Source organism: Peromyscus eremicus, chromosome 10, assembly GCF_949786415.1.
Source record: "Peromyscus eremicus chromosome 10, PerEre_H2_v1, whole genome shotgun sequence".
NCBI lineage: Eukaryota > Metazoa > Chordata > Mammalia > Rodentia > Cricetidae > Peromyscus > Peromyscus eremicus.
In genome coordinates this window covers 29,300,763-29,322,953 of record NC_081426.1, presented here as the reverse complement: position 1 = coordinate 29,322,953, position 22,191 = coordinate 29,300,763, and the positions used below count along the sequence as shown (strand labels likewise).

Here is a 22,191-nt window from a genome sequence, read left to right as displayed (position 1 = left end):
CGTCCATGAGTGTGGTACTGGTTCTTTCCCCGGGCAAGCCCAGCAGCAATCCAGGAGACAGCATGGATACACCCACCCAGGGAGGAGCAGGCTGCAGACTCCATGTCACTCACAGCCAGGACACCCACACCTAGGGCCACCCAGGTAAGTGCTTGTAACCAGTGACTGTGGAGGACAGCGGAGGAGACAGCGAAGCAAACAGGTCAGCTCAGGATGAAGTAGATCAAAAACAGATGGCCAGAAGGATCAGATTGTGACAGGGTAGCCTGGCCACATTTATGTGTGAGGAGAACAAGCCCAGGTAAGACTATGTAAAGGTTCGTGAGTAGGGCAGGTGATGTGGTTGGAAGACCTCAGCTAAAAAGGATGGCTGGGGAAGGGAGGGAGGCCTCAGAACGGCAGGAGAGAGCGACAGCATGAACCCTTGCCCCACATGACTACATCACCACAGAACATCCCTAGACCACCAGTGGAGTCCTTAGAAGGACAGGGCTGACCTCCGGCACTAGCCAGAGAGTGCAGGGATGAGTGGCACATGGCAACAGGGGCAGGACCATACAGCATCCACGAGACAGCTTCCGTCCCAGCGGCCTGCTGACCACAGATAGCTGCCTGACCCGTGGCCTCCAGTGAACAGAGCTGATCACTATCTAGCCATCAGGGCGACATCCCAGCACTCTGCTGTACTCTACAGCAGTCCTGGTCACCAGGGTCAGCTGCACCAAGGGTTGTGGAGCCCACAGAGGCAGAGACTAGGAGGAAGCTCTGAGTCTGTATTTGACTTGCCACAGCAGCCAAGTCAAGTACAGGCCCCAGCTCCCCAGGTGGTCAGGGTTGTTTGTTGCTTCCACGGTTTGAAATCTTTAGGAGAAGTTCAGAAAGATTAAATAAGATGTTACCCATGTGATGAAAAGCCACAGCATCACTGCCATGTGACCCAAGAAGCATTTCACAGCTGGTCTGCAATGGGCTTCCTATCTGTAAAGAGGCCACGTCAGCAAGACACAGGCCTGGAATCCTAGCCCTTAGGAGGCTGCAGCAGGAGGATTGTGAGTTCAAGGCCATTCTGACAACCCCCTTGTTGTGATGGTCTGAAGATAGGAGGGAGAGGCTTGCTTCCAACAACAAGACTCAGTTACTGGCCAGCAGGAAGACCCAGCACATTCCTAGAGAGGAAGGGAAGAAGCAGAACAGAGCCCAAACCTCTACAGTGGTTTCTCAAACATCCACCAGGAAGCTGTATACACGCTCAGGGCTCAGACCCACTGAGGCCTCTCACAGAAGTGCAGACACAGACCCCTGGTGGGAACCCCTGCCTGGAGGCAGGCTAGCTATAATCCACTTTCTCATGAGGTCCAGCAATGCCATGAGGGTCCCCAGGCCCAGGCAGACCTTGCCTTACAGCCTCTCAACTAACACCAGGAAATGCCTTTTCTCTTCTACCATGGACCAGCCCTGTAGCTAGTCATCACTGTCCCCTGGCCAAGTGTGGAAGCAGCCACTAGGGACATCATGGGCACCTGTCACTCAGCTCTTCCACACGTGTGCAGAACATGTGTAGGAGAACACTCACACAGCTTCTTTAGTAGACACTTCATCTTCCCCAGCATGTCCATCAAGACAGAGGAGTCTAACTGCCACAGGTTTATGACACCATGCCACATAAAACCACAACATAAATCTTGAGAGCAAATGGGCTGCATTTTAAAAGTGGCGGAACAAGGCAGGGAGGACAACTGTGTCTGTTAGAATTCATAAACGAGTAAAGCCAGCAACGTGATCTGTGGGTGCTAATGGCTCAGGGAGGGGACAGAGAGCACAGGGGACCTTGGGGGTGCTGTCAATGGCCTGTATGTGCTATGTGGGCTAGTATGGCATGGCATGGCATGGTACATGTGCCCACACGCAGAGGAGATGCCACTTCAATGCTACTGCACTGTCTTTAACAGCAATGCCCCCCACAGTGAGCACTGGCTATAACAAGGACTCAACCCTCACATGGTGACAAGTGGGGCACCACCATCAGGGTCTCTACTTCCTCTCTGCTCTAGTTTTCTAGAAACCTAGAACTTCCCAGAAGAATAAAATCTATTCTTAAAATGGCCTTTGAGTAGCCGGGTGGTAGTGGCACACACCTTTAATCCCAGCACTCAGGAGACAGAGCCAGGCGGATCTCTGTGAGTTCGAGGCCAGCCTGGTCTACAGAGCGAGATCCAGGACAGGCACCAAAGCTACACAGAGAAACCCTGTCTCGGGGGGGAAAAAAAAAAGTCGGGCGGTGGTGGTGTACACCTTTAATCCCAGCACTCGGGAGGCAGAGCCAGGCGGATTTCTGTGAGTTCAAGGCCAGCCTGGGCTACCAAGTGAGTTCCAGGAAAGGCGCAAAGCTACACAGAGAAACCCTGTTTCGAAAAACCAAAAAAGAAAAAAATGGCCTTTGATCTGGCTGACCAGGTTTTAGGAAGGGGCAGAGGTGAGTCCTACCTCAATTGTCCCACAGGATTAAACATACTCCTGTCTGATCAGGCTCCCCAGTGTGGGGGTCCAGGTGACTCAGGCATTCTGAGGGATAGGAAAAGTCCAGCTACATGCTCTGGAAGCTCCTGCTGACGGGGAGAGTCCACTGGGCTCCCAGGAGGGTAGGTACAAATCCTTGGAGGGGAATAGAGGGGAAAGACTGGCCACAGCACACAGTGGCCAGCAAGTCCAATCCACCTACCTCAAGATCATCGAGGGAGCGCGTGATGCTGAACCTCCTAGACCTTCCAAAGGATCTTCGAGCTGAGGTGCGCTGCGAAGTCTGGGCCAGGGCAACTCCGCGCCCCAATTTTGAGCTCTAAAAAAAAGAAAAAGATGTGTTAGGTTACCCTCCTGGGAAGAGATCATCAGTTCTATCCTTTGTGCTACACTGAAGGAAAGGCCAAGCCCAGCAACACAGTGAGAGATTCAATTGAAGTCATTGTTTGGTACATTTTAATTAAAATACTTACCACAAAATATGCAAAACTGCAAGAGTCCTCCCAGGATCTTTAGCTATCTGCTGCTAGTTAGCAACTGTGTACCCTAGATGATAAGGCCCGCCCTGCTTTCCCAAACCGCACACAGACAGCCTGTCTCGGGGCGGATTGATACTGATGGCTAACAAGCAGAAGTATGTGAAGAGTAATTCAATGTGAAGGCTGTCTTCATCACGCCTGTGCTCTCCTGTCTTCTTATAATCGCTTTAAGAAGCTAAAGACGCCCTAACCAGTGTCTGAAGATCATTCCAGCAAGAGGCTTGTGTTTCTTCCTCCAGGAAATGACAGCGTTGGGTTGCTATTTCTTCCCAATTCAAACATCCCCTCCCAGAAGGAGGAGAGGGACTCAGAAGCTAACAAAATGTACATGATTTCAAAGCTGATAGAACCAGGCTCATGATCTGGAGAGATGGCCCAGAAGTCAGGAGCATTTGCTGCTCTTCCAGAGGACTCGAGTCTGGATCCCATCACCCACAAAAGGTGAATCACAACCCATAACTCTGGTTCCAGGGAATATGACAACTTCTTCTGGCCTCCATTGGCACACACACACACACACACACACACACACACACACACGACATACACATACACATTTTAGAAAAGGGATGTGGAGAGCAAGAGAGTGCAAGCAAGCAGGCAGGTCAGCTGGCTTGGAGATCTTAAAGAGTCAGAAGGACTCACAAAGCCTCGGACACCCCAGGTTGTGGAAGCGGTGGGCTGTTATGTGAGGAGCTCCCAGGATGTAGCTTTCCTGAGTTCTCACTCATGCTGGAATAGGCTTTTCAGTGATACAGCTGCCTAAAGATGTCACCATCCTATAATAGCCCCTCACCAATAGTTTATAAGTCACCTCAATACACTCACTAGTTCATGGAGCTGGCCCTACATCACTCAGAGAGGGCACACTGGAAGACGGTCTTCAGACATCAGCATTCAGCAACACAAAGTCACCACCACCAGTGTTGGCAGCCATCACCTCCTTCCACATCCAGAACTTTCTCACCATCCCACAGGGGAACTGTCCCCATGTCTGCCTTTTCTGTCTGATAATGGTCACTCTGAGACCTTGTGTAAGCAGAATCTTTACATCCTTATCTTTTGGTGACTAGCTTCTCTCATTGGCCATAATGCCCTCAAGGCTCATTTGTACTGCAGTACATGTCAGGATTTCTTTCCTTTTTGGGGCGGAATTGCACTATATGAAGAAGCTGAGTGTTATAAGCTGGAATAAACTCTTTCCTCCTCAAGTTGCTTTTGATCATGGTGTCTTATCACAGCAATGGAAACCCTAACTGAGACAGACAGGGTCTGTCACTGGCCTGGAACTTCACCAAGCTGGCTAGGCTGACTGGCCAACAAGCCCTAAGGATCTCGCTATCTGCATGCCCATCCTGTCAATGCTTGGACTGAATTTTAGGGATCTGAATCACTTCACCAAATGAGGCCTCCCTTCAGCCCTACAGTGCACTTCATGTTCACACTATTAAGAAACTACTACTGGACGTTGTGAATCACCTTTCTGAGAAGTAGGAAAATCCGGGTCTTCTACTCAAGAAAGGAATGGACAACTCCACAGGAAAGCACATTTAAGCACGATGGCAAATTACATCAGTTAGCAAGTATCTAAGGGCCAAATGCCTGTCAGGCAAGGCCAAGGACCTTTACAGAAGAAAACTAAGTATGAACTGCCACACAAGAAGGAAGAAAGGGGACTAAGGAGACAACCTGCACAGCCTTGAAAACAAAACAAGGCACAGTGAAAGGGCCTTCTGGAGCCCAGGACTCACCTCTCCTCCTACTACATGGACGGACCACATCTGTAGATGCCTTCGCGTATCACTCCTTATGCTAACAGAAGCATCTCAGATTAAATTGGGAAAGAAATCCAACTATCTACCTCCAATACAGAAGTGGAAACGTTTCAGTAACAGAGAGTGCTGACTCAGACAAGCTGGGTCGCTGGTATGGCTTGATTGCTCTGTTGGTGTTTAATAAAAGACCCCAGAGCCAGAGATGTGCCTAAGCTGTGGAACCCTTGTCGAGCACATGCAAGGCCCTGGGTTCATTCCTAGCACTAAAATAGGGATGGAGGTTAATACAAAAAGGGAGGAAAAAGAGAAGGAAGAGAGGGAGAAACACACTATTAATTTGATACAATATAATTTATTTTATAAGACAAAAAAAAAAATTGCTACCAAAACCAAAAACAATAAGAAAAAGGAAAAATTACAGAAGAGTCTCACAAAAACAGATTTAAAAATTCGACAAAAATATTAGCAAACCAAATCCACTAGCATGTGAAAAGCTCATTGTGCTGAGCTGGGTTATCTTGGGAATGCAGATGCGGTCTAACATTTGAAAATCTAATGAAGAGGAGGAAGCCCACACAATCCGATGGATGCAGAATATTCAGAAAGAAAAGCTAAACTAGAACACCCATTGGAGGATCCGTATTAACAAAGGAAGAAAAGGAACTTTCCAAACTCAGAGAGCTGAAAAAAAAGGCCAAGAACCAACTGTACTTTTCATGTATCACCAGAGGTGGCATTTATAATTCATGATGGTACCATTAATAATAGCAACCAAACTGCATAAAACAGCTAGAAATGACTCTAATGAAACAATAAGCCTTATTAAAGACACTTAGGAAGGTAATTGCCAAAACTACTGGGGAAAAAAACAAGGTGGTGGGATGGCTCAGTGGGTAAAGACACTTGCTGCCAAGCCTGACAACCTGAACTTGACCCCTGGACCCACATGGTGGGTGAAGAGAACCAACTCCTGGCAAATTGTTCTGACCTCCACACACACGCTGCGGTATATATGTGCACTTCTCCACACACACATGCATACATACTGTCTTAAATCCCCACCCCTTGTCAATTTGACACACAGACACATCTCTTTAAGCCATATTCTTCCACATCCTGTCCCCAAAGACTCATGTTTCTTTCATAATATAAGCACAGCACAACTTTAAAAGTATCCATAGTCATTCTGGAGAGATGGTTCAGCGGTTAAGAGCACTGGCTGCTCTTCCCGAGGACCTGTGTTCAATTCCCAGCACCCACATGGCAGCTCACAACTGTCTGTAACTCCAGTTCCAGGGGACCTGACACCCTCACAGAGACATACATGCAGGCAAAACACCAATGCATATAAAATAAAAATAAATCATTTAAAAAATGTCTCCATAGTCTTTAAAAATTCCAACACTTTAAAATCCCATCTAAAGCTGGGCGGTGGTGGCGCATGCCTTTAATCCCAGCACTTGGGAGGCAGAGGCAGGCGGATCTCTGTGAGTTCCAGGCCAGCCTGGTCTACAGAGTGAGTTCCAGGACAGCCAGACTGTTTCACAGAGAAACCATGTCTCAAAAAACAAAACAAAATAAAAAAAAATCCCGTCTAACTGTGAGTGCCTTAAAATAAAAAACAAGTTATATACGTTGAACATATAATAGCACAGTATAAATATATTTTATTCTAAAAGGGAAGAACCAGGGAACAAGACAGTCACACCAAAATAAAACTAAAATCCATCAGATGATACCAAACCCTGCACCTTCTTGTCCAGCATCTGGAACTTAGAATGTAATCCTCTGGCTCTAAAGGCTGGAGTAGCCCTGAGCCCTTGAGTTCTGCCAGCTACAATACCTGCAGCTTCTCTCTAAGGCTGGCTCTATCTGACAACTGCAGCTCTCCCTGCATCCACAGGATGCAGACGCCCTATGGTCTTGACATCTCCAATACTCTGGGGTCTCCACTGCAACTGAGGTCTCACCTTCACAGCTCCACACAATGGCCTCTCCACAGGGACTACAACTCTGCCACAGGGTGCCTGGCCTCAGCTGCTCTTCAGGATCCTTGCATCTTTGTCTTTAAAAGCAGTACCATGTCCACAATGCTTTCAATGCTGCTAAGCTCTGCTGCCAGCTCAAGGTGTAACCAGGCTCCTAGGACCGACCACGCCATATGCAGACCTTGAGGACATACTCTCCTAGGCAGTTGCCCCTGAGGAGCAGGGAACCTTTTCAGATGAAGTTTCATTCCTTTAAATGAATTTGTTTCTCTACAGGATGAGGCCTCCCATGGGTGAGGTCCTACCCTTGGGATAGCCTTCCTCTTGTTCCAGTACAACACAGGAAGCTTCTCTACAGTGATGCTGATCTCCTTACCACTTACAGTTGCTTCTTCAGCACCAGCCTGAATACCATCCTGCTGTGACTCTCCTCTGCCAAACAGAGATCAGTCCATCACCTTCAAACTTAATCCTACTCAAGTTTTCACAAGACAGGAAAATGCAGCCAAATTCTTGGCAAAAACAAACAAACAAACAAATCACAAGAACTGTCCCATCCAAATTCCTGTTAGAATCCTGTTGTTGGGGTACTGACAAAGCAAGAACAGGCATACATATAGAGTCTTGCCCTAGAGACACAGAGACATCATAAACCTACAATAAACTGACAACAGAAAAACAAATTGCCAAGGAACAGACCCATACACATCAGAGCATGCCTGTTGTGGAATATTAGTTGAAGATGTGGAACATTTGTTTAATGATGCAAAGATGTATTGCATTCTTTTATGTTGCATTTGTTTAACTCTCTGAAGCTGTGTTACTTTACCTGTCTTTACTTTACCTGTCTAAAACAACTGATTGGTCTAATAAAGAGCAGGAGAAAGGATAGGGGAGGCAGGCAGCGAGAATAAATAGGAGGAGAAATCTGGGAAGAGGAGATCGAGGTGCCAAAGGAGGAGAGGAGGACTCCAAGGGCCAGCCACCCAGCTACACAGCAAACCATGGAGCAAGAAGTAAAGAAAGGTATACAGAAATAGAGAAAGATAAAAACCCAGAGGCAAAAGATAGATGAGATAATTTAGCTAAGAAAAGCTGGCTAGAAACAAGCAAAGCTAAGGCTAGGCCTTTATAAGTAAGAATAAGACTCCACGTATTTATTTGGGAGCAGAGTGGCAGGCCCCTCAAAGAGTAAAGAGTTAAAAAAAAAAAAAAAACAACTTTTTGGCACCCATTGTGGGGCTCAAAAAAAGGGAAAAAACTATGTATATATATATGGCCTGGGAAAGCTGAAAAAAAAAATGATACGGCTCCTTTAACTCTGCACTATAGCAGAGCACTTAAACAGCCTTTTTCACACTAAATAGAAACAAAAAACCAAGTAAAAAAAAATCTGCCACAGTGCACAACACTGACATTCTAGAGTTGGGAGGTTGAATGCAGTTCCTGGTCAAGCACACCTCTGACCGGGCCACCAGCTTTAGGCTTGGCTCTCACAAACCTAGAAGCAGGTGAAGCCAGCTGATAGAGCCATACAGATGATCCAGCTGTAGCTTAGAAGCTTAAAGTTTACTCACATGGTCAATAAGGACTAGAGGTACGCGGTAAAAGAGGTCCAGACAGAAATGAACCTCTAAAAAGGTTCCAGTGTATTTAACAATGGCATAGGCTTAAGAAAGAAAAGAAATAAATAGTTTAAAAATAATAAAGTCTTGGCCGGGCGGTGGTGGTACACGCCTTTAATCCCAGCACTTGGGAGGCAGAGCCAGGCGGATCTCTGTGAGTTCGAGGCCAGTCTGGGCTACCAAGTGAGTTCCAGGAAAGGCGCAAAGCTACACAGAGAAACCTTGTCTCGAAAAACCAATAAATAAATAAATAAATAAATAAATAAATAAATAAATAAATAAATAATAAATAAAAAAATTAAAAAAAATAATAAAGTCTTTAAAAAGAGAATAAAAGTAAAAGACCTCCTGAATCTTGACAGGTGGTATATATCAATAAGGTTACTTCTGGTCTTCCCAGGACTTGACAATTATCTCATTTTCCCTAAAAGATGCCTTCACCCACAGACAATAAGAGGCAGTCTAGAGCCGGGCGGTGGTTGCACACGCCTTTAATCCCAGCACTCGGGAGGCAGAGCCAGGTGGATCTCTGTGAGTTCGAGGCCAGCCTGGGCTACCAAGTGAGTTCCAGGAGAGGCACAAAGCTACACAGAGAAACCCTGTCTCGAAAAACCAAAAAAAAAAAAAAAAAAAAAAAAAAGAAGCAGTCTAGAGAAAATGTTGCCCACATTCCCAAGAGATGGGGTGGGTGATCTTTGGATATTTGGTGGGTTACGAATGTTTGTTATAATTTAGGGGAATATAGGATAAAAAAACAACTATTAATCTCAGATGTTTTGCACTGACATGGATTTTGGTATATTGATATAAATTTAAAGCTATTTTTGTTATGCTATATATGTATGTTTCTACTCTTGTTTGGGGTATTGTGCTTATGCAGCTCATTTTGAAATGCAATGTATAATCAAGAAATGAGGCTAGTAGTTAATCTATAATAATCAAACTTGTAGTCACATTAGGTAAGTTTTCAAGGACAAACAGGTATATGTTTACAGATAGATGATTTTCAAACACTTACTTCAAAGACCTACCAAATATGGCATCTAAGATGTTTAATAACCCTAAGGTTTTTCATGACAATGAGGCACATCTGCTCCTGACAGCATCAATTTACTTCAAAGAAGGATGATGGACATTGAAGAAATTCCATACAGAATTTGCTTTCAATGTGGCAAGGATTTGCTTTCAATGTAGCAAAGCTAGCCATTTGGGCAAGAAACTGCTTTGCCTTGACTGCTGACAGTATGCTGTATAAATTGGACATGCAAGACCCACAGGAAAGTGACTGCTGAACTTTACCAAAACAAGGCAGGACAGTCCTTCAAAATTACTGCTTCATAGAAGAGTCTGCCAGATACTCCAGGCCTGTAGGCTGGAGATGGATGCCCCAATGTAGCAGAGGAACTTCAGGTGACTATCCAGGCAGCCAAATGTCTCTGTTGTCAGGTAATATTATATCCTCCTGGGGTCTTTGATAGAATTGAAGACTAAATAATTATAGTTGCAGTTTTCCTTAATTATGATAGAAAAGTAAATTAGGTATAAAACTTGGAAGTCACTAAGATAATGGAGTATTTTCTCTAAATTTTCTAAATACAAATGGACTGAATATTGTAAATGTAATTCTTACTTGATAACTGTTTTTGTTGTATGTAACTTTACTATGTTAAAGTTAAAACCTTTCATTTTTATTAAGACAAAAAGAGGGATGTGCCATCTATGATGGGGCATTACTGATGTAGGTGAGAGGATAAACTCAGCTAGAACGATGTCCTCCACAAGAACCTTCACCCTACCAGATTGTATTCACCAAGTTATCTCTGTGGCCAGGAAGATGGTTCAGTGGACAAAGTGCTTGCTGTGCAAGCATGAGGACCTGGGTTTGGATCCCTAATGCTCACAATCACTCTGAACTCCAGATCCAGGCATAGAATGCCTCTGGCCTCTGCAAGTACCTGCATTCATATGCACATCCCCCCACACAAATACATATACATAATTTAACATAATAAAATAAATCTTAAAAAAATATAAGCTGGGTGTGTGCTTTGACTCCTAGCAAACAGAAGGATACCAGGGGCCTACTGGCCAGCCAATCTAGCTGAAGAACAAGCCTCGGGTTCAGTGAGAAACCCTTTCTCAAAAACATACAGTAGAGAAGCTTATTAAAGACAGCCCAGCATCAGCCTCTGATTTCTACATACACACGTACATACACATGCATATAGTATATACAATACACACATATGCACACTTATACACATATATTAAAAAGTTAACGTGGTGGCACACGCCTTTAATCCCAGCACTTGGGAGGCAGAGCCAGGCGGATCTTTGTGAGTTCGAAGCCAGCCTGGTCTACAGAGTGAGATCCAGGACAGGCACAAAGCTACACAGAGAAACCCTGTCTTGAAAAACCAAAAACAAAAATAAATAAATAAATAAATAAATAAATAAATAAATAAATAAATAAATAAATAAATAAAAATAAAAAGTTAACGCTAAAAAAAATTGTGGGAGAGAAGAATATCTGATCGTAAGGTAGCAGAATTTTACTGTTTAAGACACAGATTATACATTTGGCTAAAGGAAAGCCAGGGACTTCTAGGCATCCAAAAACACATGAAGAAGTGAAAGGAATCAAGCCACATGCTGGGGTTTGTGTGAGTGCACGTGCGTCTGTAAATGTGTGGTCCTACTATCATCACAGAGCAAGTAAGTCAGCATCTACAGTCCTGCCCTCCCAGAAGAGACAACTTAGCAGAAACAGTGTGTGAGCAAACAAGAGGTGTGAGCAATGCACCAGCAAGGAGAAAGCACAACCATAATCAAGGGAATGCAAGCATAAGCCACAGTGAACCACAGCTACAAGTGCTAGGGAACCAGAGTCAAGAGGCCCAACAGCCACCAACCACACCTAGACACGGCAAGAATGCCCACCTGGCATTAATAGTGATGTAACAGAGGGCTGGGGAGCTGGTTCAGCTAGGACTGTATGCTGCTCCTCCAGATGACTCAAGTTCAGTTCCCAAGACCCACATAAGGCAGTTCACAACTGCCTATAACCCCAGTTCTTGGGAATCCAGTGCCCTCTTAGGACTTCTGTGGGCACCAAGCACACATGTGGTTCACGGACATACACACAGGCAAAATATTCATGAGCTAAAGATAATAAACCTAAGAAAAATAGGACTAAAACAGCTATGTGTGACACATTTACACACTGGAACATTCATACAGTAGAAAGGTGATCAAGCTGCAGCTACACATAACATCACAGGGAAGGCTTTGACATTGTACTGGGCTACTATAAACAAGCACAGACTCTTGCAAAGCATCTGCACACAGTGGAAGGGCAGCAGATGCCCATGTTTGGGAAGCCAATCGCTCAGCTGGGACTGTTCCAGCAGACAAGGGAAAAGGCAGCAGGCACACTCATCTGCATCCCTCCACCTCCAGGGGCTCCTCTGCAACCCCAGGTCCACCAACCCTCCCAGCAGCACCGTCCAGAGGTCAGACACGGTCCTGGAAGGCTGGCACTGCAAGGATCTCTGATGCATTCATGAGGGCGGGGCTACACAGGGCACACATCTCCAAGAAGCCAGTATACACACGGGAATACTGGCTGCCTCATCCATCAAAGACTTGGGGTGGGTACTGGGGGCAAGACAGCTCTAAGAGTCTCAGTTTACACAGGTGAGGGTCACAGATACCCTGCTCAGGGAGGTGACACCACGGGGCCTTTTTTAGGTGTGGTCTTTGTTGAAAGTACCAGGAGAAAATATTTACATCTATTTTGAAACTTCCTCTCACACAGGGAAAAACTACACAAATCTGTTTGTTGAATACAGAGCTCTCAGGGCTTGGTCTCTGGTAAGCCCCTCATTGTTGGGCCACATGAAGGAGGAATTATGGTTTCCAACTCCATGCCTCACTATTTCATGATTTTGTTGTTTTGGAGTCAAGGTTTCATGTAGCCCAGACTAGCCTCACTATATGGCCTTGAACTCCTGGTCCTCCTGCCTCCATATCCTGAGTGCTGGTTACAGCTGGCTTTGTTCTTTTTAAAAGAATCTTTAGGGGCAGCAAGATGGCTTAATAGTAAAAGCTGTTAGCAAGCATACTTGATGATCTGAGCTCAATCCCCCAGTTCTTGGTAGGAGAGAATCAACTCCAAAAATTGTCCTGTAACCTCCAAATGCATGCCATGGCATACATGTGTGCATGTGTGTGTACATTAATGATGATGATGATGATGATAGTAATAAATAAAATAAAAAATTTAAACTATCTAAAATAATGCATTTTTTTCTCTAGGGAAACTTTTTTAGTCACTAAGTTCACATTTCCATCATAAAAAACGGACACAAGAAGAAACGTGTCATACACCCTCCCTGGCTCTCACTGGCCCCTAAGGTAATGGTTATTACCAGTGTGCTTGCTGAAATTCTTTTGTTGATTTGTGTGTGGGAGGTGAAGGGTTGAAGTGGGAACTGAATGCAGGGCCTCACACACTAGGCAAGCATCCCGCCAATGCACCACATCCTCAATGCTCTTTTCCTTTCTGACAGAACCTTACTACACTGTCTAGACTGGCCTTGAACTCTGGAGCCTAAACAGGACTTGAACAGGCTACCCTCTTGTCTCAGCCTAAGAGTAACTGGATTACGGGCCGCGCTATCATCTGTTGCATTAAGCACGTGCACACTTGAGCTAGCCAGATGGTTCAGCAGGTAAAATCACTGCACAAGCCTAGTAAGCTGAGTTCAAGCCTAGAACCCACAGTGAAAGAAGACAACCAACTCTCCAATGTTGTCTTCTGACCACCACATACAGCACACATGTGCAGGGCCACCTGTGTACACATACACAATTAATTTAAAAGCTAAAAAATCCATGTGGACAGTTAACAACGGCTTGAGGACACAGAAACCTTTACACAAGAAAGGGCTTTAAATGTGCATTTCTGTGACCTGTTTTCCCTTGGCACGAGGAGTCCTCATTAGTCACACACTGTCCTTTCTCATGGCTGACCGATTGCACACTTCTTGAAACCCCCCTGAATCCCAGTGTCTCAAGCTCTACCTCCATCTCCAACTAACACAGCCATGGATTCAGGCAAGCAAGGTTAACTTGCAAAGGAACCCACACTGCACAGAATTCACTTTGACTTTAATCCCAGCACTCAGGAGGCAGAGGCAGGCGGACCTCTGTGAATTTAAGGCCAGCCTGGGCTACATAGAAAAACCCTGTCTCAAAAAAAAAAAAAGAATTCTGTTTGATTCCTAAGCCCAAATGATGTCTAATGCAAATTCAATCCATTTACAAGTAGTCAGCTGATTTTCAGTCTGTCTGTGATAGCCTACCACATTATGTCTGAGTCCCTCCGTGGTATGTTTCATGCCTATCCCTCACAGCTCAGTGGATTGGCAGGGACAGTCATGTAATTGCTGTTTTAATACTTCAGATCCAGAGACCTCACCTATCATGACATCAGCATAGGGTGAGACCACTGTCTGTCATGAGCCATCTTGTCCCTGTGCTGATCCCCTTCTCCCAACATTACTCTCATGTTCCCACTGAGCATATTCGGTGCTATCACTCACAACTCTGGCACTGGTTACTGTAGGAGACAAACATGGCCTCCATCAATCCCAGGAGGACACTACCTATCATGGGCTGGTTTGTACTCCCCAACATCCACATGTTGAATCCTAAACCTAGAACCTCAGCACACACCTACACTTGGAGACAGCGCCTTTACAGAGGTACCAATCACACGAGCTCACTGGGTAGGCTCTAATGCAATATGACAGGACACAGGAGATCAGAACACACACAGGATGACTCTGTGAGGACATACGGAGAGGACCATGACTCCACTCAATGCTGGCCTCAAGAGGAGCCAGCCTGACCACCCAGCTCTGTGGGAGAACACACCTCCACCTTCGGCCCACACAGCCCTGGCATGGGCCTCTACACATCCACGCAGGTATGCACTCTCAGGCCCCAAGGTGACTCTCGGACATCTCATGGCCCAGGGCAGTCCTATCCACACACTGCACACCAGTGAAAACATTTCTCTGCCTCCTGAGGCCAAAGAGAAGAGAGGTTTGCTTGGCCATCCTGGAAGCCCAAACAAAGTAAGGACCTCTCAGCTCCAACCACCTGACGCCCTGGGTCCTTTCAACTACCCTCCCTGCTGTTTCAGCAGGCAGAGATGGCAGGTGTCCACTCTCAGGGAGCGTCACCATCCTTGCATGGCCCCCAGCTGTTCACCGTCACCATCCTTGCATGGTCCCCAGCTGTTCACCGGAGTCCAGCAGCTGAGTGAGGATGGGGAAATTCGGCAAAAACGCCCCGGCAGAAGCCTTGGGCAGTGGCAGTCCTGGCGTTAGGGTGTACGAGCCCTGAGCTTCCTGACAGCCCTGTGTCAGCTGGCAGGCTCACGCCCAGTTTAAAGCACTAGTGTTGCAGCAGTGGCCAATGGAACAGCAACCCCTTCTAGAGGAAGCAAGGAAGGAAGTGGCAGGCAGCCACCTGGACTGCCTGAAACATTTTAACAAGTGTCCTCACAGGCAGACCCTAGACCTAACCTGAACTTCTAGCAACTTCGGGTGGCTTCAGGGTTCTCCCCTCCCCTACCAGGCTGGATCCTATCAAGGCCCAGCCGATGTCCTATAAATCAGGGCTTCAGCAAGAGGGTGCATTAGAACTCAACGGAGGAAGAAGAGATAGATGAAGTCAGTGCTCTTCAGAGGACTGGATGGGTAGCTGCAGACAGAGGGGACTTGTTCCTGCCTGGGTCTCTGAGACTTCATGGATCAGATACAGGCAGGAATTTGTTCAGGCTTCCAGACAGTGAGACCACCCACCACTTCAGAGACCTGCAGGCAGAGCTGCAGACCTGCTCTGGAAGGGACGGCTCCTTACTGGCATCCCAGGGCCCTCGGGAGCTTTGAGCTCCAACCCTCCTCAGCTCTTGGCTAGCAGCCTGCTGCTCGCCACAGTTCAAACTTGTTTCATTTAAATCCCATGTGTCAGGCTGTTTTACCTCATGTAAGGTCAATCCCAAATTGACAACAAAGTACCTCCAATGTGTACTCTTCGCTGTCTGTCCACTTCATTCTTACCAGGACAGGGACAGGAGACAACTGCTGTACTGGCTAAAATGCACTTGTGCCCACTGCTTGCAGGACTACCCAGCCTCAGGTGCTCCTGGTCACAGGGATCTCCTCCAAGGAGCTCTGGCCAAGGCTTACTCAAAAGGAAAAGCTACGGAAGTAGACCCCAGGGGTCGGTGGGGAGAGAAGGGTGAGGAAAGCTACCACATATCCCTAGGAATCTAGAAAGCTGCCGTAGGGCTGGCTACAAGCTGAGGAAAGACCTAGAAAGCCACAGTTCCCATCTGAGAAGGAAGAGAAGGCTAAGGCTGGAGAACTGACTGTCTCAGGCATCTAAGATGTGACATCTCTGTTCCATCATGAGCCAGGCATGAAGCTAACCAGGAAGACACTTCATGGGCGCATAACAAAGAACACACCCCCTACGCTCTGCTCAAGGAGGCCAATTAACAGCCACAGCAGATAAACAAGAACTCTGGGACTCCTCAGGGAAAGGGCACTCTCACTAGGAAGCCTGCCTTCCAGGGACACTGGGCTGCGCTGTCTGGTACTGGACAGAGGGTGCCCAGGGACACAGGCAGGGGTGTCATGCCAGGCGTCAGGCACCAAGCCACCCTTCATGGCCAGCTCCTGCTCTTGCACCTTGGACCTTGCAGATCACTCTGCCCCTGCCCACGGCTGACATCCAGGGCTGCCAGAGGCACTGGAGGGACAGTCAGGCTAAAGTGTCTATCTCCTCCAAGTGGTGGGGGGAGATCTGCATGCAATAACCCTGACAACATTCTCTTATATTTTTGTTGTGACTAGCCTTTAACGGCTGAGCCATCTCTCCAGCCCATTTCTCAAGGGGATAGCCACTACAGTTCAGCAGCTGTGCCCCACTGCCACCCCCAAGTCTCTCCATCCAGCGTTCCTGTCATTAAGGGATCCACCACCTGTTGCTCCTCACAAGTCTCTCACCCTGCAGGGCCTCCTCAGTGTCTGGTCTCTTCCTTGACTTTTAAAGCCACACACACACCCCTTTCTAACTCACCACCTCTCCTGTTAAGTCAGTAGCTTCAGGCCTTTGCTGAGATGCCCTCACACACACTGAGGCTCCCTGATCACATCGCAGAGCTGTGTTCTGTGTCCCCACCAGATCCTGGCTGGCCTAGCTGCCTCCCAGCAGACGATGAACTTAAGCCACTGTTGACAAGAATCAGGAGTGCTGTGAGACCTGACCACTGGCTATCCATCCCCTCCAGCACTGCCCCCTCCCTTTCCAGCCTCTTCTGTTCCTCTCATTTCCAGGCAGTTCAGCTCTCTGGCCTCCCCTCTGTTTCTGACAAACCCCAAGCCCAGCATAGTCCTATCCTTTATTTTCAGCTAAAATTTTAGGGCATAAACTGATCATGCCCAGAGGCATGAATCTTCTAAGCATGCGCTCCATAATCTTAAACTGAGCATGCTCAGGAATGCACTCCTTAACTGAGCATGCTTAGGGATGGGACATTCCCCATATGACTATCTCTAGACCCCCATGCTTCCTCTACTCAAGTAGGCACTGCTTTGGGAACGCTCCAGTGTTCTCCTTCCTTCCTGAAGATGACATACTTCCCCCTCTTTGCTGTCTGGGCTGCACTTACCAAGCTGGGACTCCACAGCACTCATTTACAAAATCTCCTGCTCGAACAACCTGCTAAGATCTGATTTCTCTTTAGAAAGGGAAAAAGAACTAGGCTGAAAACCAGTACAAGTACAACTTCGTGTGTCCACTTCAAATCTGCACTTAGCTGCACCGATGTTACCCATGACCATCTGGGGGGAAGAGCACTGGACATAAGTCATAAGAAAAATCACTACAGCTCTGAGACACATTCCCACAATGTGACAGTCACAGCCTTTGCTTTACCCCATGCCCTGGCCAGCTTTCAGAGGGTTTGGGAGACATTTTCCACTACTAAAACCAAAGTATGCACCAACACAGAAAAGGTGTCTGTAACGACAAGCGTCTCCGAGAACAGCTTCCCAGAAACAAGGAGGTAAGTGCTGACTGAGCCGCGCTGTGGCCGGCACACCCTCATCTCAATCAGCAGCACCACCTTCAGACTGTCTTCTCTTATGTTCCAAACTTAGATCCCGCAGGAAACCAAAGGTCCCCAAGGGACACTGACCATTGACAGATCAGGTTCTCTGCGGCAGTGATGCTCACAAGGCCCCATCAGCTGCAGGCAAGGAAGTTAAGCCAGCCCAGGAACTTGCCAGGGAGGTTCCAAAGTGAGCCGGCCCCCTGTGCTTCTCTAAGCCTCTCACTTCACACACTGCAATGACAACTTGGGATCAGAAATGGGCTTCAAAGGAGCCACACACAACCATCGTGACCAGGAGACAGAGCGGTGGGGGAGGGGGGGATCGTCCTACCAAAGCTGGGAGAAATCACCTTCTCATGGTTACTACCTGCCCAGCACAGATGTCCTGACAGAACCAGCCAGAGAACCGCCTAAGGCCAGGGTCCAGACCAACGGAGAGGTTTCGGAGCAGGACAAAAGCCTCAGTGCAGGGCAGAGCAGATCTGCTGTGACAGTTTGCAGAGGCCACAAGGCCACTAGGAGTAAGCCAGGGCTGCGAGCGGCAACTGGCCATGTTAGAGCAAAGCCATTCCTCCCGAAATCCCTCCAACTTACCTTTTTGTCCTCTTTGGTCTTTCTAACATTTCGATGGGGCCCAAAAATGTTTTGCATTCCAAAAGCCTTCCTGGACCAGTCTCTCTTCTGGGTACTGAGCGGGGCCTGAGCAAAGCTGCCCTCCACCCGGTATCGGTCTGCAGGAATCTTACTCATGGGAGGGGGCAGTGTGCCGCAGTTGACACTGGACCACCCATCAGTAGAGTCTGTGTAAGACTCCTGGTCACTGGCATGTCCGCACTGCCACTCTTGTAGCACATGGACCGGGAGCCACCTCTGGTTGAAACCACAGCTGGAACCTGTGGCACCCCTCTTGGAAGGGGGGACAGAACTCCTCAAGGAGGCTGGAGGGACCTCTAGGTGAGAGGCAGGCCCCGAATGCTTTGTTAAGTCCCAGAACCTGTCAGTGTGGGGGCTGGTTTCCAACGGGGAGCCCACCTCTGCGTCGTGGCAGAAAGCTCCATTCCAGGGTGCACCCCAAGGCTGTGAGCCCCCCCCACTCACACCTTCCCACCCTGGGCTATTGCCCTGGCCATGCCTGCTTGAGTTCCCGCCCAGGTCAACTACAAGCACCCTGTTGCTCTTCTCCTCCTGGTTGAAATTGCCAATGCCGCTGTCGCTGTTGCTGCTGGTGCTGTTATTCTGGTGGGCATCCGCATCCCCGTCCAGAAAGGCACGGGCCCGCACGCCCTCAATCAGCTCACCCATGTCTCGGTAGAGGACAGAGATGAACTGAAGCACAGGGAGGGAAGACGCTGGGAACTCCAAGCAGCCGCTCGTGTCTGGGTCGGCTGTGCATGCAAACCCAAACCTCCGTGCGATGCCCTGGTGAATCTTGTGATGAAACAAGTCGGGGTCCACCATGAACACATGGCAGGATGTCCTTAGGGCACCTTCATCCTCCTGTACCAGGCCTCCATCATCACTGGTCTGCATGGTCACCAGCCCGAAGAACCGCCTGTCATCTGGGCACACTGCACTGAATGCCAGCTTCTCGGCAGGGTACTCTGCCACCACACCAGCCCTGTCAGTGACCAGCTGCACACAGTCATGCATGACCTTCATGGTCACTAGTGAATGGATCTTCTGCTCGGCCCGCAGGCGGCGCATGCAGCCACGAATGGCCTGTAAACTGTCATGCTCCAGGTTGGAACTTGTGGAAGGGAGCTCGATGGAGCCCAAATAGCCCACGACCATGGCAACGTTTAAAATACTTGCATCTAGTCCAAAGTCGTCATGACTGTCCAGCCCCACAGTGAATACAGAATCGTCATTGATAACTTTCGATATCTCTTCCTTGGAGAGCATGCTGGGATGTGGAGCACAGAGACTGTCCTGGCCAACGTCAAGCCGCAAAGCAGCTGACTCGGACAGAGACCTCTGCTTCAGCTTCAGGGGCTCAGGGCCACTGGCACAGAGACTTGGGCTTTCAAAGATCATGTTGAAAATCCCACCAGACTGCACCTCTTCCACAACCCTCTCTGCTCTGTTTATACCCAAGGCCTTAGAATCAAGCTTAGGCCTCAGCCAGCCTTTCCCCTCATACAGGCCGCCTTCTTCATCACTGGAACAGGACTCCACATGACTGGTGCCCTCACAGATCACCATGTGCAGAACTCCAGAGCATTTTCCAATTAGTTTCACCACATCTTCATGCGAGGCTTTCTTCACATTGATCTCGTTGATGGCAAGTATCTGGTCTCCAGCCCGGAGGCCCATGAAATCCGCAGGGCTGCCCCTCATGACACAGCTGAGCACACAGGGTGCCTGTCCTGACAGGGTGAAGCCGTAGCCAGCTCTGCCTCGGGCCACTTCCACGCTCCGCACTCGAGGGGGCGCAGGGCCGGGCTGCCGCTTCCCTGGCTCCCCTGTCCTGTACATCCTGGTGCACAGTCAAGGCCGATCGCATATCCCACTATTCCAGGGATTCCATGTGTCAAGGAATGTTCGGTGCTACTGAGTTTTTTGTCTTGAAATGTTGTCCTAAGGAGGAAATGCAAATACTTTATTATTAAAGATCCTATAACTCCAACCTTAGTGGCATTTCCTGACTGTACAAGGTAATTCACAACAAAAAAAAATCACAAGGGTCTCTACAGTCACCCCATAAATGTTCAGGTGAAAGGCAAACAATCTAAATTTGGTGGTTCTGATGCTGGGCTAGGAACCCTGATATCAAAGTGGAAAGCTGTGGTCTCCTTCAGGGTTCCTGAAGAGGATGTACACAGAACAGCCTGGAGGCCTCTCCATTCAGCCTGAATAGATAGAAAGAGGGTAGGTGCAGGCCCAGGCTCCCCTGAAGGCTCCAGTGTGAAGAGCAAGGTCTACTGCTATCCTGGGGTCAAAGGCCCTAAATATCACTACCCAACTCTTTGATCTCATCTCAAATCTCCTCTACAAAATGTTCTCCATATCCCATGACTCTCCCACAATTAATTTATTTTGAACAAAGTGCTATGCTAGGAAAACACATAAGTCTGAAACAACCTCAATCAATAAAACCATGGAGGTCATCCAAGAGAAGAGATAAAGACAGCAATTGAACAAGGCAAGGCCATGTTGTTCTGACTTATTCCAAGGGGCATGACTTCACAAAGTACTGGTTGTCATTAAAATCCAAGCCTGAGATTCTAGGTATTTCTGTCCTTTTGGCTGGGAGCCTTAGCCTTTAACGGCTGAGCCATCTCTCCCAGCTCCTTGAGGGTATTTTTTAATCAGCCTTAAGATAGCGAAAGTGTAGCTACTTTACTCTAAAGAAAATGGAGCCATTGTAGAAAAAATTCTGTGATTACCAGTTGCCACTAAATGAACTGTAAACTTGAAAAAAGGTTAAACAACAGACCCGTGTCAGGGTCCCCCATACCACCCAGGACAGTGATCCACAGGACTCCCAGGACTCAGAACAGAGGCACACTTAGGTTAAGATTCATTAAAATGAAGGGATTCAAGGCAAAATCAGCAGAGGGAAAGATACACAGGAATGCCCAAGAAACCAGGCACGAGCTTCTAGAACCTTCTCCCGAGGGAATCACAAGGACACACTTAAGTCCCTCTAGCAAGGAGCTGTGACAACATGCACTTGTGAAATGCCCAAGCAGGGGCCCAGCAGAGACTCGGAGTCCAGGGTTGTCACTAATACTGGTGTCCTCTATACAACATGTATCACAACTCCAGGCTCCCAAAAGAAAAGCAAGTATGGACATAACCCACATTGTCTACACAGCCAGCAAAGGCACAAGGACCCTTTCCCTCCAGTGGAGGCAGGCACTGTCCCAGCATGCAGGCAGTTCTTGGATGGGTGTCTAATGCTCTGAGAACTCTACTGCCTAAGACTCTTTCAGGATTATCTTTAAAAACAACACAGGGCTGCGGAGGTGGTTCAGTTGGTAAAGCACTTGCTGTGCAGACATGAGGAACTGAGTTTGACCCCTAGCACTTACATAAAAAGTGGGCAAAGCAGTGCCTGCCTGGGACTGCAGTACTGGGGGAAGAGACAGGGTACTAGGAACTATGGGCAAGGTAATGCAGCCTAACTGAGAAGCCAGGCTCACTGAGAAGCCTGTCTCAAAAAATAAGGCTGAAGCCAGATGTGGTGGTCTATACATTTAAGGCCAACACTCAGGAAGCAGAGGCAGACAGACTGTGTAAGTTCAAGGGCAGCCACGGACACACAGTGAGACCTTGTCACATACAGAGAGAGAGAGAGAGAGAGAGAGAGAGGGCGCGCAACTGGCCTCCATATGCTCCACATGCACAGACATACATGCCTGTGTACCTGAACATGCACAAACACATACACACACATAAACCACACACACATAAATAGATATCAACATGCATATATCTATAACCACCACACTCAGAAGGCTGAGGAAGGGGAGCTCCAGAAGGTTGAGGTCAGCCTGGGCTATTAGGAGACCCTATGTCTGGAAGAAAAGGCAATACAGTAGTGGTTGGAGT

The 22,191-nt window shown here is 47.8% G+C and overlaps 1 protein-coding gene across 8 annotated transcripts in view; it reads right to left on the bottom strand.

Annotated features, from left to right (window-relative positions):
* The window catches only part of Rgs12 (regulator of G protein signaling 12), a 101,677-nt gene that overhangs the window by 64,759 nt on the left and 14,727 nt on the right, over window positions 1–22,191 (bottom strand). For all 8 annotated transcript variants that reach the window (XM_059275746.1, XM_059275739.1, XM_059275742.1 and 5 more), the window contains exons 2-3: window positions 18,232–20,214; window positions 2,720–2,836 (exon numbers count right to left, since the gene is read on the bottom strand). In XM_059275746.1, the coding sequence (XP_059131729.1) occupies window positions 2,720–2,836; window positions 18,232–20,112 (1,998 nt within the window). In that variant the 5' untranslated portion in view covers window positions 20,113–20,214. The remainder of the gene's footprint in view (window positions 1–2,719; window positions 2,837–18,231; window positions 20,215–22,191) is intronic.